The sequence below is a fragment of the Marmota marmota genome, unplaced genomic scaffold, assembly GCF_001458135.2.
Source record: "Marmota marmota marmota unplaced genomic scaffold, marMar, whole genome shotgun sequence".
NCBI classification, from domain to species: domain Eukaryota; kingdom Metazoa; phylum Chordata; class Mammalia; order Rodentia; family Sciuridae; genus Marmota; species Marmota marmota.
In genome coordinates this window covers 12,334,440-12,347,715 of record NW_026000153.1, presented here as the reverse complement: position 1 = coordinate 12,347,715, position 13,276 = coordinate 12,334,440, and the positions used below count along the sequence as shown (strand labels likewise).

General features: G+C 41.7%; 1 protein-coding gene across 2 annotated transcripts in view; it reads left to right on the top strand.

The window, feature by feature from the left end:
* The window catches only part of Aoah (acyloxyacyl hydrolase), a 213,642-nt gene that overhangs the window by 191,887 nt on the left and 8,479 nt on the right, over positions 1–13,276 (top strand). The window contains exons 19-21 of one of the 2 annotated variants that reach the window (XM_048786464.1): positions 876–972; positions 9,294–9,370; positions 12,008–13,016. In XM_048786464.1, coding sequence (XP_048642421.1) covers positions 876–972; positions 9,294–9,370; positions 12,008–12,016 — 183 coding nt within the window. In that variant the 3' untranslated portion in view covers positions 12,017–13,016. Of the gene's footprint in view, positions 1–875; positions 973–9,293; positions 9,371–12,007; positions 13,017–13,276 lie in introns of those variants that run through there. The other variant, XM_015490228.2, reaches the window with a different exon arrangement.

Here is a 13,276-nt window from a genome sequence, read left to right as displayed (position 1 = left end):
TCAAGTAAAATGGTTTGAACTACTTTCGTGGATGGTGAACTATTTATTGAATCTTTTTTTAAAAATAAAAATATTTCAATTTTTTAAAATACAGATAACATAAAAATACACAAAGAAAACACACAATAACAAAAATCACCCCAAATTTTACCACCCAAAGTTACTATGTGTATATGTCTTTCATTATCACTTCCATAAATAGAGATTTAGGGTTTTGCCTACACAGTATGAGAATACACATGTTCTTTTCTGCTTTCCAATTTTTATATATTGTTTCTTCACATCATAATAACACAACCATTTAAAAATAGACAGCCTATGAATATACCATGATTTATTGCATCCCTTGGTGTTTGACATATGGGTTGTTTCCAGTTTTTACTATGATAAATAGCATTGCAATGAACAATTATACATATAAAGATGTATGTTGTGAGGACATCTCTACTTCCTTAAGATAAATTCCTATAAGTTTTATTGTGTCAAAGGCCATGCCCACGTTTATGGATGTGACCCATATCATCAAATCGCTTCTAGCATGATGAAACTAATTAGCATTCTCATCCATCTAGCCCTGGACATTTATGTTCTCAAGGTTTTCATCCCATCTATGCCAGTCCCATGGGGGAAAAGTGTTATCTTATTGCTTTAATTTGCACTGATTTGATTCCTAATGAATGCTAACATTTTTCATATGCTCACTGGTCATTTGCACATGAATAGAATTTAATGTGCAGAGCTGTTCTTTGCTGGTGGCTTGGAGAAAGGAAGGTGGAATGGGGAGGGGAAGATCGATTTCTTTTTTCTGCCTGAATTATCTCATGAAAGTCAAAGTCTAGGTGTCATGGACTTCTCCCTATTTCCCTCCTATTCAGAGAGCGGAACAACTCTCCAAAACACTGAAAAAAATTGCGACCAGTGAGAAATTTACGAACTTCAATCTTTTCTACATGGATTTTGCCTTCCAAGAAAGTAAGTTGCTTGGTTTTGGTATTGACAGAAAACAAACACAGCAGCTGCAGTGGAGAGCCTTCCAGGGCACTGAGTTAATAAAGCAGCAGTTTGGGCAGGGTTACTTCCGCCCATTCTTTCACTAGTAGCTCTCCATATTATAAAAGGATAATGCATGAGACTCTTTCTGAATGGGCTGGGGCTCAGCATTCCTTCATCACTTTATTTTTTTTCTTTTTTATTCCTCTTACCACATTTTTTATTGGTGCATTATAGCTGTACGTAATGGTGGGATGTGTTATTATGTCTTCATACATGCACACAATATAACAATGTAATCTGGCCAATAGTACTTCTCAGCACTTCCCCTATTTGTCCCTTTTTTTTAACTGATTCCTCTTTGATTTTCATGAGATACCGTCCCCCCTCCACTTTTCTTTTCCTTTTTTCTTTCTAGCTTCCACACATGAGAGAAAATGGCCTTCTAAGCTTGCCTTATTTTGCCTAACATAATAGTCTCAAGTTCTATCCATTTTTCTGCAAATGACATAATCTCATTTTTCTTTATGGTAGGTTTAAAACTCCATTGTGTATATATGACACATTTTCTTTATCCATTCATTCACTGATGAACTGGTTCCATAGTTTGGCTATTGTGAATTGTGCTGCTGTAAACATGGGTATGCATGTATCGCTATAGTAGGCTGACTTCAATTCTTTAGGGTAAATACCAAGGAGTGATATAGCTGGGTCATATGTTGGTTCCATTTCTAGTCTTTTGAGGAACCTCGGTACTGATTTCAGTGGTGGTTGTACTATTTACAGTCCCACCAACAGTGTAAAAGGATTCTTTTTCCTCCACATCCTCTGCAATATGAATTATTGTTTGTATCTTTGATGACTGCCATCTGACTTTTGCCATCACTTCAGAATTCTGAAAGGAATAGAACCGATCCTTGGAGAGAGCTTTGGACTGGGAGCCTTGGAACTAATGGAATCACCTAACCTGTTCTTACCAATTCAGCAATGTCCTTCTTACCTACAGGCTAATGATGGGTGTACCAGAAGTGAGGGGTAAGACAATACCTCTCACAGTGGGACACAAGATTACTTAGGGACTCAGTTGCAGTGCAGATTCCCAGGCCCCAGTCAGGATGAACCTCAACCTCAACCTAATCAGAATCAGTAAGGGAGGAACCAAAGAGTTTGTGTGGGGGGAAATAAACAACCTACATCCCAACTTTCTAGAAAGAATATCATGTTTCTTTTTGAGTGTTCTGTCCACTAGTGAGAGGCCCCACAAAAACAGGCATGATTATTAGAGCTATGGATTTATCCTTTACATCTTGACTCTGAAAAAAGTATTATTTATTGATTGTAATCCTTCCAGATTCATTTTTATTGCTAAGCAATTTTTATACAAGAGAAAGCCCCCTGTTGATTGACTGCCAGCTGAGGTGATGCTAATGAAAAGCTTTACAGTGTATGCAAAGGATGGAAGATTTCTGATCCAGAGTTTATCGTCTCTATCCCCCACCACCAGCCCCTCCAGCCCAAGCATCTGGGATAGAGCAGATGGCCATCATGAATTATCAAATATTACATTAGTTGACACATTGTGCATTGCAGACCCTAGTACTTCAATTCTGAACATCTTTTCAACAAGACTGATCTCCCTTAACTAGATTTCCTGCCTGCATAATACACATTTCTCTCATGGGGAGAGACATTTTGATAAATAACCTCTCATTAAAATGCAGAGTTAAAGACTGGTTAATGAATTCCTGGTGTAAACAAATGCACCACCAAGTGATCTTTGATCATCACCAACCTTGAATATAGATAAAGTTATTAAAAATATAATATTGTCTAACATTCAAATGGGACTTTTATATTTTCCAGGGTGATCGCTGGCCCTGTCATTTATTATCTCTGAGATGGTAGGCAATTCTCTGAACAACTCAAACTGCCCCTTTCTAGACCTGGAAGTGGGGATGCCATATCTACCTAACAATCTTTGTGATAATTATATGAAATGTGTCATGCTCATAAATGCTATGCTTGCTACATAACCTGTTCCCATAACCATAGTCATGCCTTTACCACTCCATGTGTGGTTTGGGATGAGCAAAATGAATGCCACCTGGGAGCCAATTGTGAAGGCAGGCTTCACTCCAGATCTTCCTAATCACAATCTTCAGGTCATCTATATCTTACCCCAAGATTAAGAGCTTGGTCATTCAATCATTAGATTTTTTTTTTAAACTGTGTCTTCTCTGTGCCAAGAGCTGTGTAGATGCTTGGAATATCATTGTCAACCAAACAGAATTATCTCCAAGGGAATATAGAGAGAAGAAAGAGCTTTATCTGTGACACAGCATTCCAGTGGTGAACTAGAAAGCTTGGAAACAAAGCCTTGCCAGCTCTTTCCTGTCTTCATGGCAACAATAAATGCAGAACAAAAATAGATATCTCAGTTAAACTGAACTGAATATTCTTCATCAACATGATTGCAATTTCCCAGGTATTTCTCCGTGCTTAAAAATTCTCATCCACAGTTCAAGGAATTTCTTATTTTGCAATCTCCTGCCATTTGTTATAAAAAAATAACCGAAGATTCGGTTCTAGTACAGGACCTTCTTCATCTTCTCTATGTGAAGTTAGTAGATACCGCACTGGGGAGGATACATGGACAGAATGAATAGGAGAGTGGACACACAGTGCTCTAGACTTGCCTACATAAACTTCTGGTACAGCAGCCCACATTGATTGGATGGGTGCCACCATGTCTACCTCTGAAAAAGCTAGAATTTTTATCTAGTTTTCAGGAACTGAGGTAATGACTTGACTTAAGCCCAAGTAAGGGCATTTGGAACTTGATATGCTAGCATTTCAAGTGCGGGGATCATCCACTCCGATCCATTTCTGTGGGTAACTTTTCAGTATGAACAGCACATTATTAACCTTGAAATCCACCTCATGTGGGTGTAATGTGCTGTTATAGAAAAGGCCCAGAATTTACATCTGTGTTCTTACCCCAGTTCAGGCAGAGAAGATCTGTACCCTCAAGCAAACTAAACAACCACTCAAATTTTGTTTCTTTTTATGTAAAGTAGCAGTAACTAAACCATAGGGTTTATGTGAGGATGAAGTGAGACCAAAGCTTGTCAAGTCTAAGGACTCGGTGGCTGTTAGCCGGCATCTCCCACTGCCTCCATCATCGGCATTTATAAAGCAGCTCCTGAATTCTCCCAGGTGATACATGTTTATTCTCTTTCAATATCCAGCCTACCTCCCATCACCATTCATGCTGAGAATTCATTGAGTCACTTTGAGGAAGATATGGTAGAAATGTGGCTTTTTATCATTGCACTCTCTATCAGAATTAAAAACTCGGTAAAGTCACTTATTAAATATGCAGTCTTAATAGTCCCATGAAAACCCCTCTTCTCATTTCAGTACTATATTTGAGCTGACTATTGCATCACAAATATACTCATTTCTCATGACACCGAAATTCCCAATTTCACATCCTGGTGACCGAGCGAATTGCTGTTGAGGACCCCTGTCACTTGAGGGTAGGCATAAGACCTATTTGTTCTTCACTCTGACAGCCTCGGTCCAGCACTGAAAAGATGATTGCTCATCTCCAAAGATTCTTTTTTATCTTTTGCTGACTCCTTTTCTAACGGGTTGTGAACTAAGCATAGGAAGCAACTTTTTCTGCCTTCAGGAAATGCCAACTTGAGCAGGTGATGTCCTTTTTCTTTGTATCGCACCTCTCCAGAAAGGGAAAGGAAATGCCAGCTGGCTGATAGGGCCATTTTTACACCAACTCTTTAAATATACCTCCAGCTGCCCTCAGCTTCCAAGACAACTCAATCCGAGTAAATCTTGTCTTTGGTTTCCCACTCTCCTGGATACTTCTGTAAAACCAGCCAGTGACTCCATGTGCTAACCAGTTCCTTAAAATGCCTGCTCGTATTGTTGTTCATCAGAGCCCCCAAGTGCCTTGTGAGCCTTCCTCCACCGTCTCCATCACATCTTTGAAAAGCTGGTCATTAGCAGACTTCCTCTGACTTTACAGATAAAGACATATCATGCACCAAATCCCAACAGATGGTCCATGATCTTTCCATTTTAATTCATATCTTCTGAAGAATGATTAGCAATTCATTTACCTATTTTGAATGATGGTTCTAGATAGGAAGGAAACTGACCAACTTACTCTGTTATCCTTGATTGAATGGCCCTCCTGCTCTGAAATCAATCAGAAAAGAAATAAAGACCACTGTCTGCTATTACATTTCTCCTGAGAAAGTAGAATTTCATCCTGAGATTTTTTTTTTTTTTTGGTAAAGTATCATTCTGCCTAGGAATACTCAAAGTACAAATAAAACCTTATACTCGTGACTGTGAGTTTCTAAGACTACCTTTAAATTTTACAGTCCTGACGTCTATTCCTATGTGGTGACCAATACTGCCTTCACAGACACAGAGAAAATGATATTTTCCACTGTGAATGGATTTATTATAGCCTTGGTAACCTCATGGCATTTTCTTTCAATACTCATTGTATTATTTTATATGGCAAGTTAGATTTTCTGAAGCCTAGACTCCCTCATAGTGGCTACTGATATAGAGGAGAGAGATTTAGAGTCAGGAATAAGATTCCTGGTAAGGAAGAATGGGCTATCATTGATATTCAAGTTTGGTAATACTAAAAAGCAGCCCTCTCCCACTGACTCCACCTAAGGTATACATACATCTGCTCCCTGGCAAAACTTAGCAAGTAAATATCCTTTCCCTTCTCTTTATGCTTTTATTCCTGAATTTTTCTTTCATTACTTCCACAATTATGGGATTGCTCAAGCTTGCATAGGAAGCAGAAGGTATTGACCATCTCTTCTCATTTTGAAAATCATCACTAATGGTTGAATTATGCTGTTCCTTAGAGATATCTATCAACACCTCTCCCTTTCTCTGAGGACCATAGTTTTTAGTTTGACAGTTAGTAAAACACATAAAATTCAAATAGGGATGCTCCAAAATTCAAATTTGGAAAACTCAAAATGGAAAAAAAAAAAGCTTAGAATAAACTAATCACATTGCCAAAACTGAATCACACTGGAGAAAACTCGTGTATAAGCAAGTCTGACCTTTTTTCATACCAGGCTCCAAGTAAACCTCCCTCTCATGGAACACAACCTGAGCTTAAGCTGTGTTTCCTTCACAGGCCCAAATCTGCTTTTCACTCTGGAGTTTCTAAGTCTCTTGATCACTATAATTCTTTTCTGAATTTTGACAGGTTGCAATTGAACTTGTCACTCAACCTTCTCTATAAACATAGAGAGTCAAAAAGTCTTGTGTGACACTTCCCACTCCACTGGGCCATAGGACACTAAGTGGACCTGATCTGCTCCATGACTTGCTGTATATATATTTAACACAAGATGCCTCTGCCTGGGTCTTCTCCATCTAGTGCTTTGCAATTCTTCAGCTGGTTCTATCTGAGGTCTTGATGGGGCTGAGTTCCCACTGGCTGATCTTGTTAACACAGCTGCTCATCAGAGCCCCCTGATGAACAGCATCAGGGGGCTCTATCTTAGGCCACTGTAATAAAGGGCCATACACTGAATGGCTTATAAACAACAGAGCTCTATTTCTCACACTTCTGGAGGTGGAAAGCACAATATCAAGATGCCATGCGGTTGGGCTCTGGTGACAGTGCTCTTCTAGGTTGCAGGCTGCCAACTCCTCCTTGTATCCTCACATGGCAGGAAGGGTCCCCATTCATGATAGCTCCGCTCTCATGGCCTAATTACATCCCAAAGGCCACTTCCTAATCATAGAGGAGGTGAACAGCAAGGATTTCAATATAGGAATTTGGGAAGGACACAAACATTCAGGCCATTCCACATCTTGTTGGAATTTTCTTTTATTCATTCTTCTGATAACATCTAATATGGCATAATAAAAAATATCAGAAATAAAGAAGGATGCAGGAAAGGGATAAAGATCTCATTGACAACTTGGGGGAAGTAGAAAGGAATACAGGCACATGGAAGCAAGTTACCTCTGAAGTCTGAGGGGTGGAGAGGACGGCATCTGACCTAGATAGGGCCTGTCCCCATCCTTGTTGATTTTTGTGGGACTGCAAGGAGAGAGGAGGAGACAAATACCATGAGATCACAAAGGACATCAATGGGGCTACAGAGAATTGACTTTGGCTCCATATTTGCAAAATTCCTTCTAAATGCCTGGCTCTCCTTTAAGGGAAGCCTGTTGGACATTTAGCATGGAGGTGGCTCCAATGAAGAATCAACATAAAGTTAGAAAATAAAAAAGCAGGAGCCAGACATGGTGGCACTTGCCTATAATCCTAGAGATTTGGGAGGCTGAGGCAGGAGGATTGCGAGTTCAAAGCCAGCCTAGCAACTTAGCGAGGCCTTAAGCAACTTAGCGAGGCCTTAAGCAACTTAGTGAGATCCTGTCTCAACAAAGTAAAATGGACTAGGATGTGGCTCAGTGGTAAAGTGCCCCTGGGTTCAATCCCCAGTACCAAAAATAAAAAATAAAAACCTAGAAAAGCAAGACCCAATAGATGAGGAGGAAACTGGTCTATCTTCTGCCAGGCAAGAGAGAGAACAAAGAGTTTAAAATGAGCATAAGTTAATGTCATGGCATATGAGTCAGTCAGAGCCAGGAATGGGCTAGAACAGGGTCACAGAGCATACAAAGCCAGCATTATGACCAGGGAGGGCAATCTGGGATCCACACATGAGTTTTGAAATGCAAGACACAGAGGAAATGGCAGAGCAGACATAATTGAACCTGAAACAGAAAGTCTGATTTCAAGGTGATGACCCCAAAACAGCAGAACTCTGGCCAGGCAAACTGGAGACTGAGGCAGATAAACTTCCCTGAGACTCTGCTTTTTACAGGATACTATGGCCACAGCAGGAAAGAAATTGTTGAGGGCTGCAAGCTGACCTAATGGAACAAATGTGTCAAGACAGCTCTGAGCTTCCTATCAGAAGAGCAGATGCATACCATTCCTTGAGAGAGGGGGGCATTTATCAGTGTGAAGCAATTTCTCCCTTGAGGCTCCATGTGGAGGACACCTCATGACACAGTGACACAGTAGACAGCTAGCTCAGTTTTGTAAGAAATGCAAAGCCCACTTACCAAGAGTTGCTTCTTCTATCAACCTCCAATAACACCCAGAAGCATATCATGCAAAAGCTGTTCAGTGGTGGCCATTCTACCAGGAAATAAGTTAACAGGGACTGATGATCCAGTGTGCAGGACTCCAAAGCAGTGGCACGAATTTCTTCCTAAACTCTGAGAAGGTCAACATTATCTGCAGCCTCTCTGGGGACAGAGATTGGGTAATAAGTGAGGAAAGCAAGCTGTAGTATCCAGAGTAACTGCAGAAGCAATTGAGTTCTAACTGATTCAGCCCTGGGAAAGTCTAGATTCCCTTGTCCAGTCAAAGCCCCGGATAGAATCTCCATCCTTCCCTGGAGTAATAGGGGGAGAAAAAGAGGGACAGACCTCTGCCCTGCATTTTCTGGGGGATGAAGAGAAAAGAACCAGAGGAATCTTAGCTGTGTCTTCTGCCCTCACTGGACACCAGGAAAGCAAGGGCAATGACCAGACAGGAAGCACAAGTCTCTTTGGAGGTTCTCTAGGGATTTGAAATTTCCTTCCGGAGTTCTTACTGGCTTGGTGATGGTACAACACAGTGTTAATTGCACCGTTGCCTTGGAACAACTGGCATTCTTGGTCTCTCATCCTTGTTGAAGGACAGTTTTATTGCTTTTCATCACTTTGGGGCTCATAATATTTTCTCTGTAGCCACACTCTCTAAAAGCGATGTTGAGATAATTTTATGTAATTATATTTCTGACATGCTGTAGGATTGTTCAAGGTGATGGCTTGACACATGGAGGCAGTGTCTGCAAATGGCAGCCCGGGAAAGGAGATGTTCACAAAATGCTAAATTTCCCTCCCTGCACTGCTGTGCTCCTGTCCACTGAAAAATGAGATGGACTTAAACCACTGAGTATTTTAGAGTTCCCTTTTTCCCCTGCACTCCCAGCTACACAAATCACATTCATCCAGCAAGCTCAAGCATTCTCTTTTGGAGTTAGAAGAAGAAAATCACTCCATGGGAAGATCATTTCTGTCCCAAAAGATCCCAGCCCAAGACAACAGCTCAGAGGCTGCCATGGCCTGGGAAGGAGGGGGCAGTCCTGATGACATCTCATTCGGTCCTTGCCCTCGACATTGACCTTTGTGGAAGGGCATCTGTAACCTTCTGGTTGTGTGTCCTGTAGTCATAGAGGAGTGGCGGAGGAGAGGTGGACAGCCCTGGCAGCTCATTGAACCCGTAGATGGATTCCACCCCAACGAGGTAAGCACAGTCAGATCGGACAGCTATCTGGCTTGGTTATTTTTTTAAATATACTCATTCATGGATGTGTTCATTTTTCTTCTGTTTTGTTCCAGAAAGGATTTGAGGTAGTGTACATCACAGTGTAAGACAATTCAATCAAAATGAAGTGAAAATCAGGGGCAAAGGAAAATGAGGTAGAAATCATACCCAGGTTCCTGACTTGGTTTCTAGAGTTTGTAGAATCTGTGCAGGGCAAGCCTAAGAAACTGCCAGAGGAGGCTTATGAAACCAGCTTAAGGCTGTGTAGCAGCCAGGACCAAAGGCCTCCATGAGATAGTCATGACCTCCATAAGATAAAACATAAACCAACCACTTATAAAAAAAATCAACAAGCGGGGCTGGGGATGTGGCTGAAGGGGTAGCGCGCTCGCCTGGCATGCGTGGGGCGCTGGGTTCGATCCTCAGCACCACATAAAAATAAAACAAAGATATTGTGTCCACCGAAAAATTAAAAAATAAATATATAAAAAAATCCACAAGCGTAATGATTCCTGAAAGCAAGAGCTGTCTGAAATTTCTTCCATGGATCCTTCTAGAAAGGACACTGTAGGAGAAGAGGAAATGGTCCTTAGCAGGATCCTGCAGTCTGAGCTGTTTCTCATCTCATATTCCAGAGTGTAGCTCTATAAAGCAGTTCCTGTCTGGCCTCTTCACAAAGCAAGGGAGCTGGAGGGCAGGACCCTTCCCTCCTGTCCCCACCCAACCTATTATCCTGGCTTCCATCAGAGAAGCTCCACTTTCATCTGTCAGGTATACTGGACTTGCTCCTGACATTTCTTTATTTTAAAAAAAGAAGAGGAAAACGTGTGGGAGTACTTGACCGCTGGCAAAATTTTGAAAGCTGTCCTCCGCAGGGGAGACAGGCCATCTGGGGCAGGCAATCCTCCATCTCCATTGTCTTTCTGACCCAGGCTTTGGTAAGTTTGGTGTGGCAATGATATGGCTACAAACCTGAGAGCACTGCTGGAGGTGACCCCCTGGTGCCCTTGGGTTCCATGGTCAGCTAGGCCACAGGGAGTGTTGCTCATCCTCTTGAGATCCTGAGTAGAACCACAGCTCTCTGACCCCAGCTCTAGGCTCTACAAGTTCCAGTGGGCAGAGGGTGTACTTCCTAATGGGAGAAAAAACAGTGGAGCCCACAAATAAAATGCAGGGTAAATTTTAAAGTGAATATTAATTGCCCACCTCACTTTTTAAATTTTTTTTAATGTATCTTGGAATATCTAACTTTCCTGTGTATCAAATGGGTGATGATTGGAGAATAATTAGCTGGAAGCGGGTTACATATTAGGGTCTGGCTGCCAAAAAAATAGTGTCTTTCGTTTTAGAATAGTGAATGTGAAGCCCTTCTTCCTGCCAATAATGGGGAAAGATGTAATAGTTCTTTTGAGACAGAGTCTTGCTATGTTACCCAGGCTCTAGAATTCCTCCCTCTGCTTGAGTAGCTGGGACCACAGGCACGTCACCACTACACCTGCTTGAGACAGCAGTTCTCATTATTCTCTGCACACAATAGAATTTGGATTTTATAAGAGAGTGAACATATGAAAAGATAGGTAGGGTGTCAATTAGGAACAAACAGAAAAAAGAAACTGTCAAAGACAGCTTTACTTTGTCCCTGGGGCTTATTTGTCTCAAATGATCAATCTGTCCCTGGCTCTTAAAATAATATTGGGTTCAAGGTCTGTCAAACTGCGGGTCTAGCTTGTGCTCAAACAGCTTTGCTATACCTGGCTATTCAAAAAGTCAAGGCTGAAGCTGCTTATATGTCATAATCTCAAGTGATTCCTGAAAAACTTGTTTGCATCCTGGTATCCAGTGGTAAAGTGGGCAGCAGAGGTACAGCCACAGTTAAGTGGGCAGGCACAGATGGCCAGGCCCAAACCTGTCGGTTTGTCATGCTCTATAGTGAGCTGAAAAGTCCAGATTGGCAGCTTTCCATCCAAAAATATTTAGCACATGCCTCCCCAGGTGTCAAAGCACAGCGAGAATTCACGAGCAAACAAGAAGTCCCTATGATTTAAGATTGGAGTATAAAGTAGGCGAACAATGAGGAAACAGACAAATATAATGTGGTAAATGCCTCCAAGCGTGCAAACACAGCATGCCACGGGAGCAGCATGGAAACAGGAAAAGGTGTTAGAAAAGGTTGTCCAGAGGAGGTGACAAGAGCAAAGGGAAGAGATGGGCGTGGGCTACAAAAGTGTTTTGAGCAGAGGAAACTGTGTGGGCACAGGCCTGAATATGAAAGAAACTCTGGGACCATGGAGGAATCCAAAGTGCCTTTGTACAGTCTGGACATGGAGTAGGAGAGTGGGTCTGAGAGGGAAGAAATCAGGAGCCAGACCCTGTAAAATCAGCACAGGGCTTGGCCTTGCTCCTGCAAGTTTTAAGCAAAAACAGACTTGTATTCTTAAAAGATGCCCATAGTAGCCGAGTGAAGAATATTTTGGTGGGGTCAGATCAGGGGACTGGGAAAAAAGGAAGGAAATTTTTTTTCTAAGCAAAGAAACAATATTGCAAAAACCCAAGACCCAGATTTGTTGTCTGTGGAAGCTGCAGGATTCTACCTGTCTAAGCATCTACTTTTTTCAGTCTCTGTAAATAAAGTTACGCATCTGAAGAGTCACTCAAAAGACCTCCAGGCCTAAAATCAGACAACAGGAAACAGAAAGTGTTAAAAGAGCCACAGACATAGATCAAACTCTGTTACCCTGGCACCTCGGGGATCACCTGTCAACATCCCTGACACCTCCTGCCTTGGAAGCTTCGACCAAGCCACACTCCCTGCAAAAACAACCTCCTCTCCTCTCATCACGACGACAGCAGCTCAAACCATCCTCTTCAAACTCCTACTGCAAGCAAGGAAGTTTCCATGAATCAATTCCCTCCTCCCTGTTCAGCCCTGAACCCTGCATGCTATTGGAGACAGACATATCACATATAATCAATGAATTTGTTTCAAAGAGGTTAACAGCCTCCAGATTTCTATTTGTTTTGACTTGTAAGCCCCTGGGAAACAAGGGCCCTGAGAAGACTTATGGAGCTCCTAAAAAAATAATAAAAGTAAAGATGAAGAAGAAAGAGCATTGGCAATGGTACAGGGCAGGAGGGAATCCGAGCCAGGGAACCACAGAGCAGGGACCATGTCTATTTAATTTGTTTTATGTACCAACTTGCAACCATCATTTTGGTGATGACCCCACCAAGTCAGCACAAGGGGAATTGAGCTGATAGGGAACTGATATTTTTCCTTGAATGTTAATGTTTAGATACATCTTACACCACTGTCATGTTTTCAGTTTTCAGTTTGCGGATTTAAAATCAATCAGGACCAAACATAACCAAGTCCAATAGACTGTGCTCCTGTGAAAATGAGAAGGGCAGAGGAAGACAGCTCTGCCTTCCTGTGGTTAGGGCTTCCCGCAGGTGTTTAAAAGCAGTCTTCTCAAGATAGCCCTGGAGCGTGCTTCCTGTGGGAGAAATACATTCAGAGCAGATTTTATACCTTTGGTCTGGTAGAAGCCCAGAGTTAAATTTAGCAGGAGTTCAACTTAAAAGGTATCAAAAGCCATTTTAAGTTTTTTGGTGAAATCTGTGTAATCTTGCATTTTCTTTTTTTAAAGATTACAGAAAGCTCATTCTTTATTTTTTTTATTGTGGGTTGTTCAAAACATTACAAATTTCTTGACATATCATATTCGACACTTTGATTCAAGAGGGTTATGAACTCCCACCTTCACACCATACACAGATTGCAGAATCACATCAGTTACACATCCATTGATTTACAAATTGCCATCCTAGTGTCTGTTGTGCTCCGCTGCCTTTCCCATCCTCCACCCTCCCCCCTCCCCACCTCTC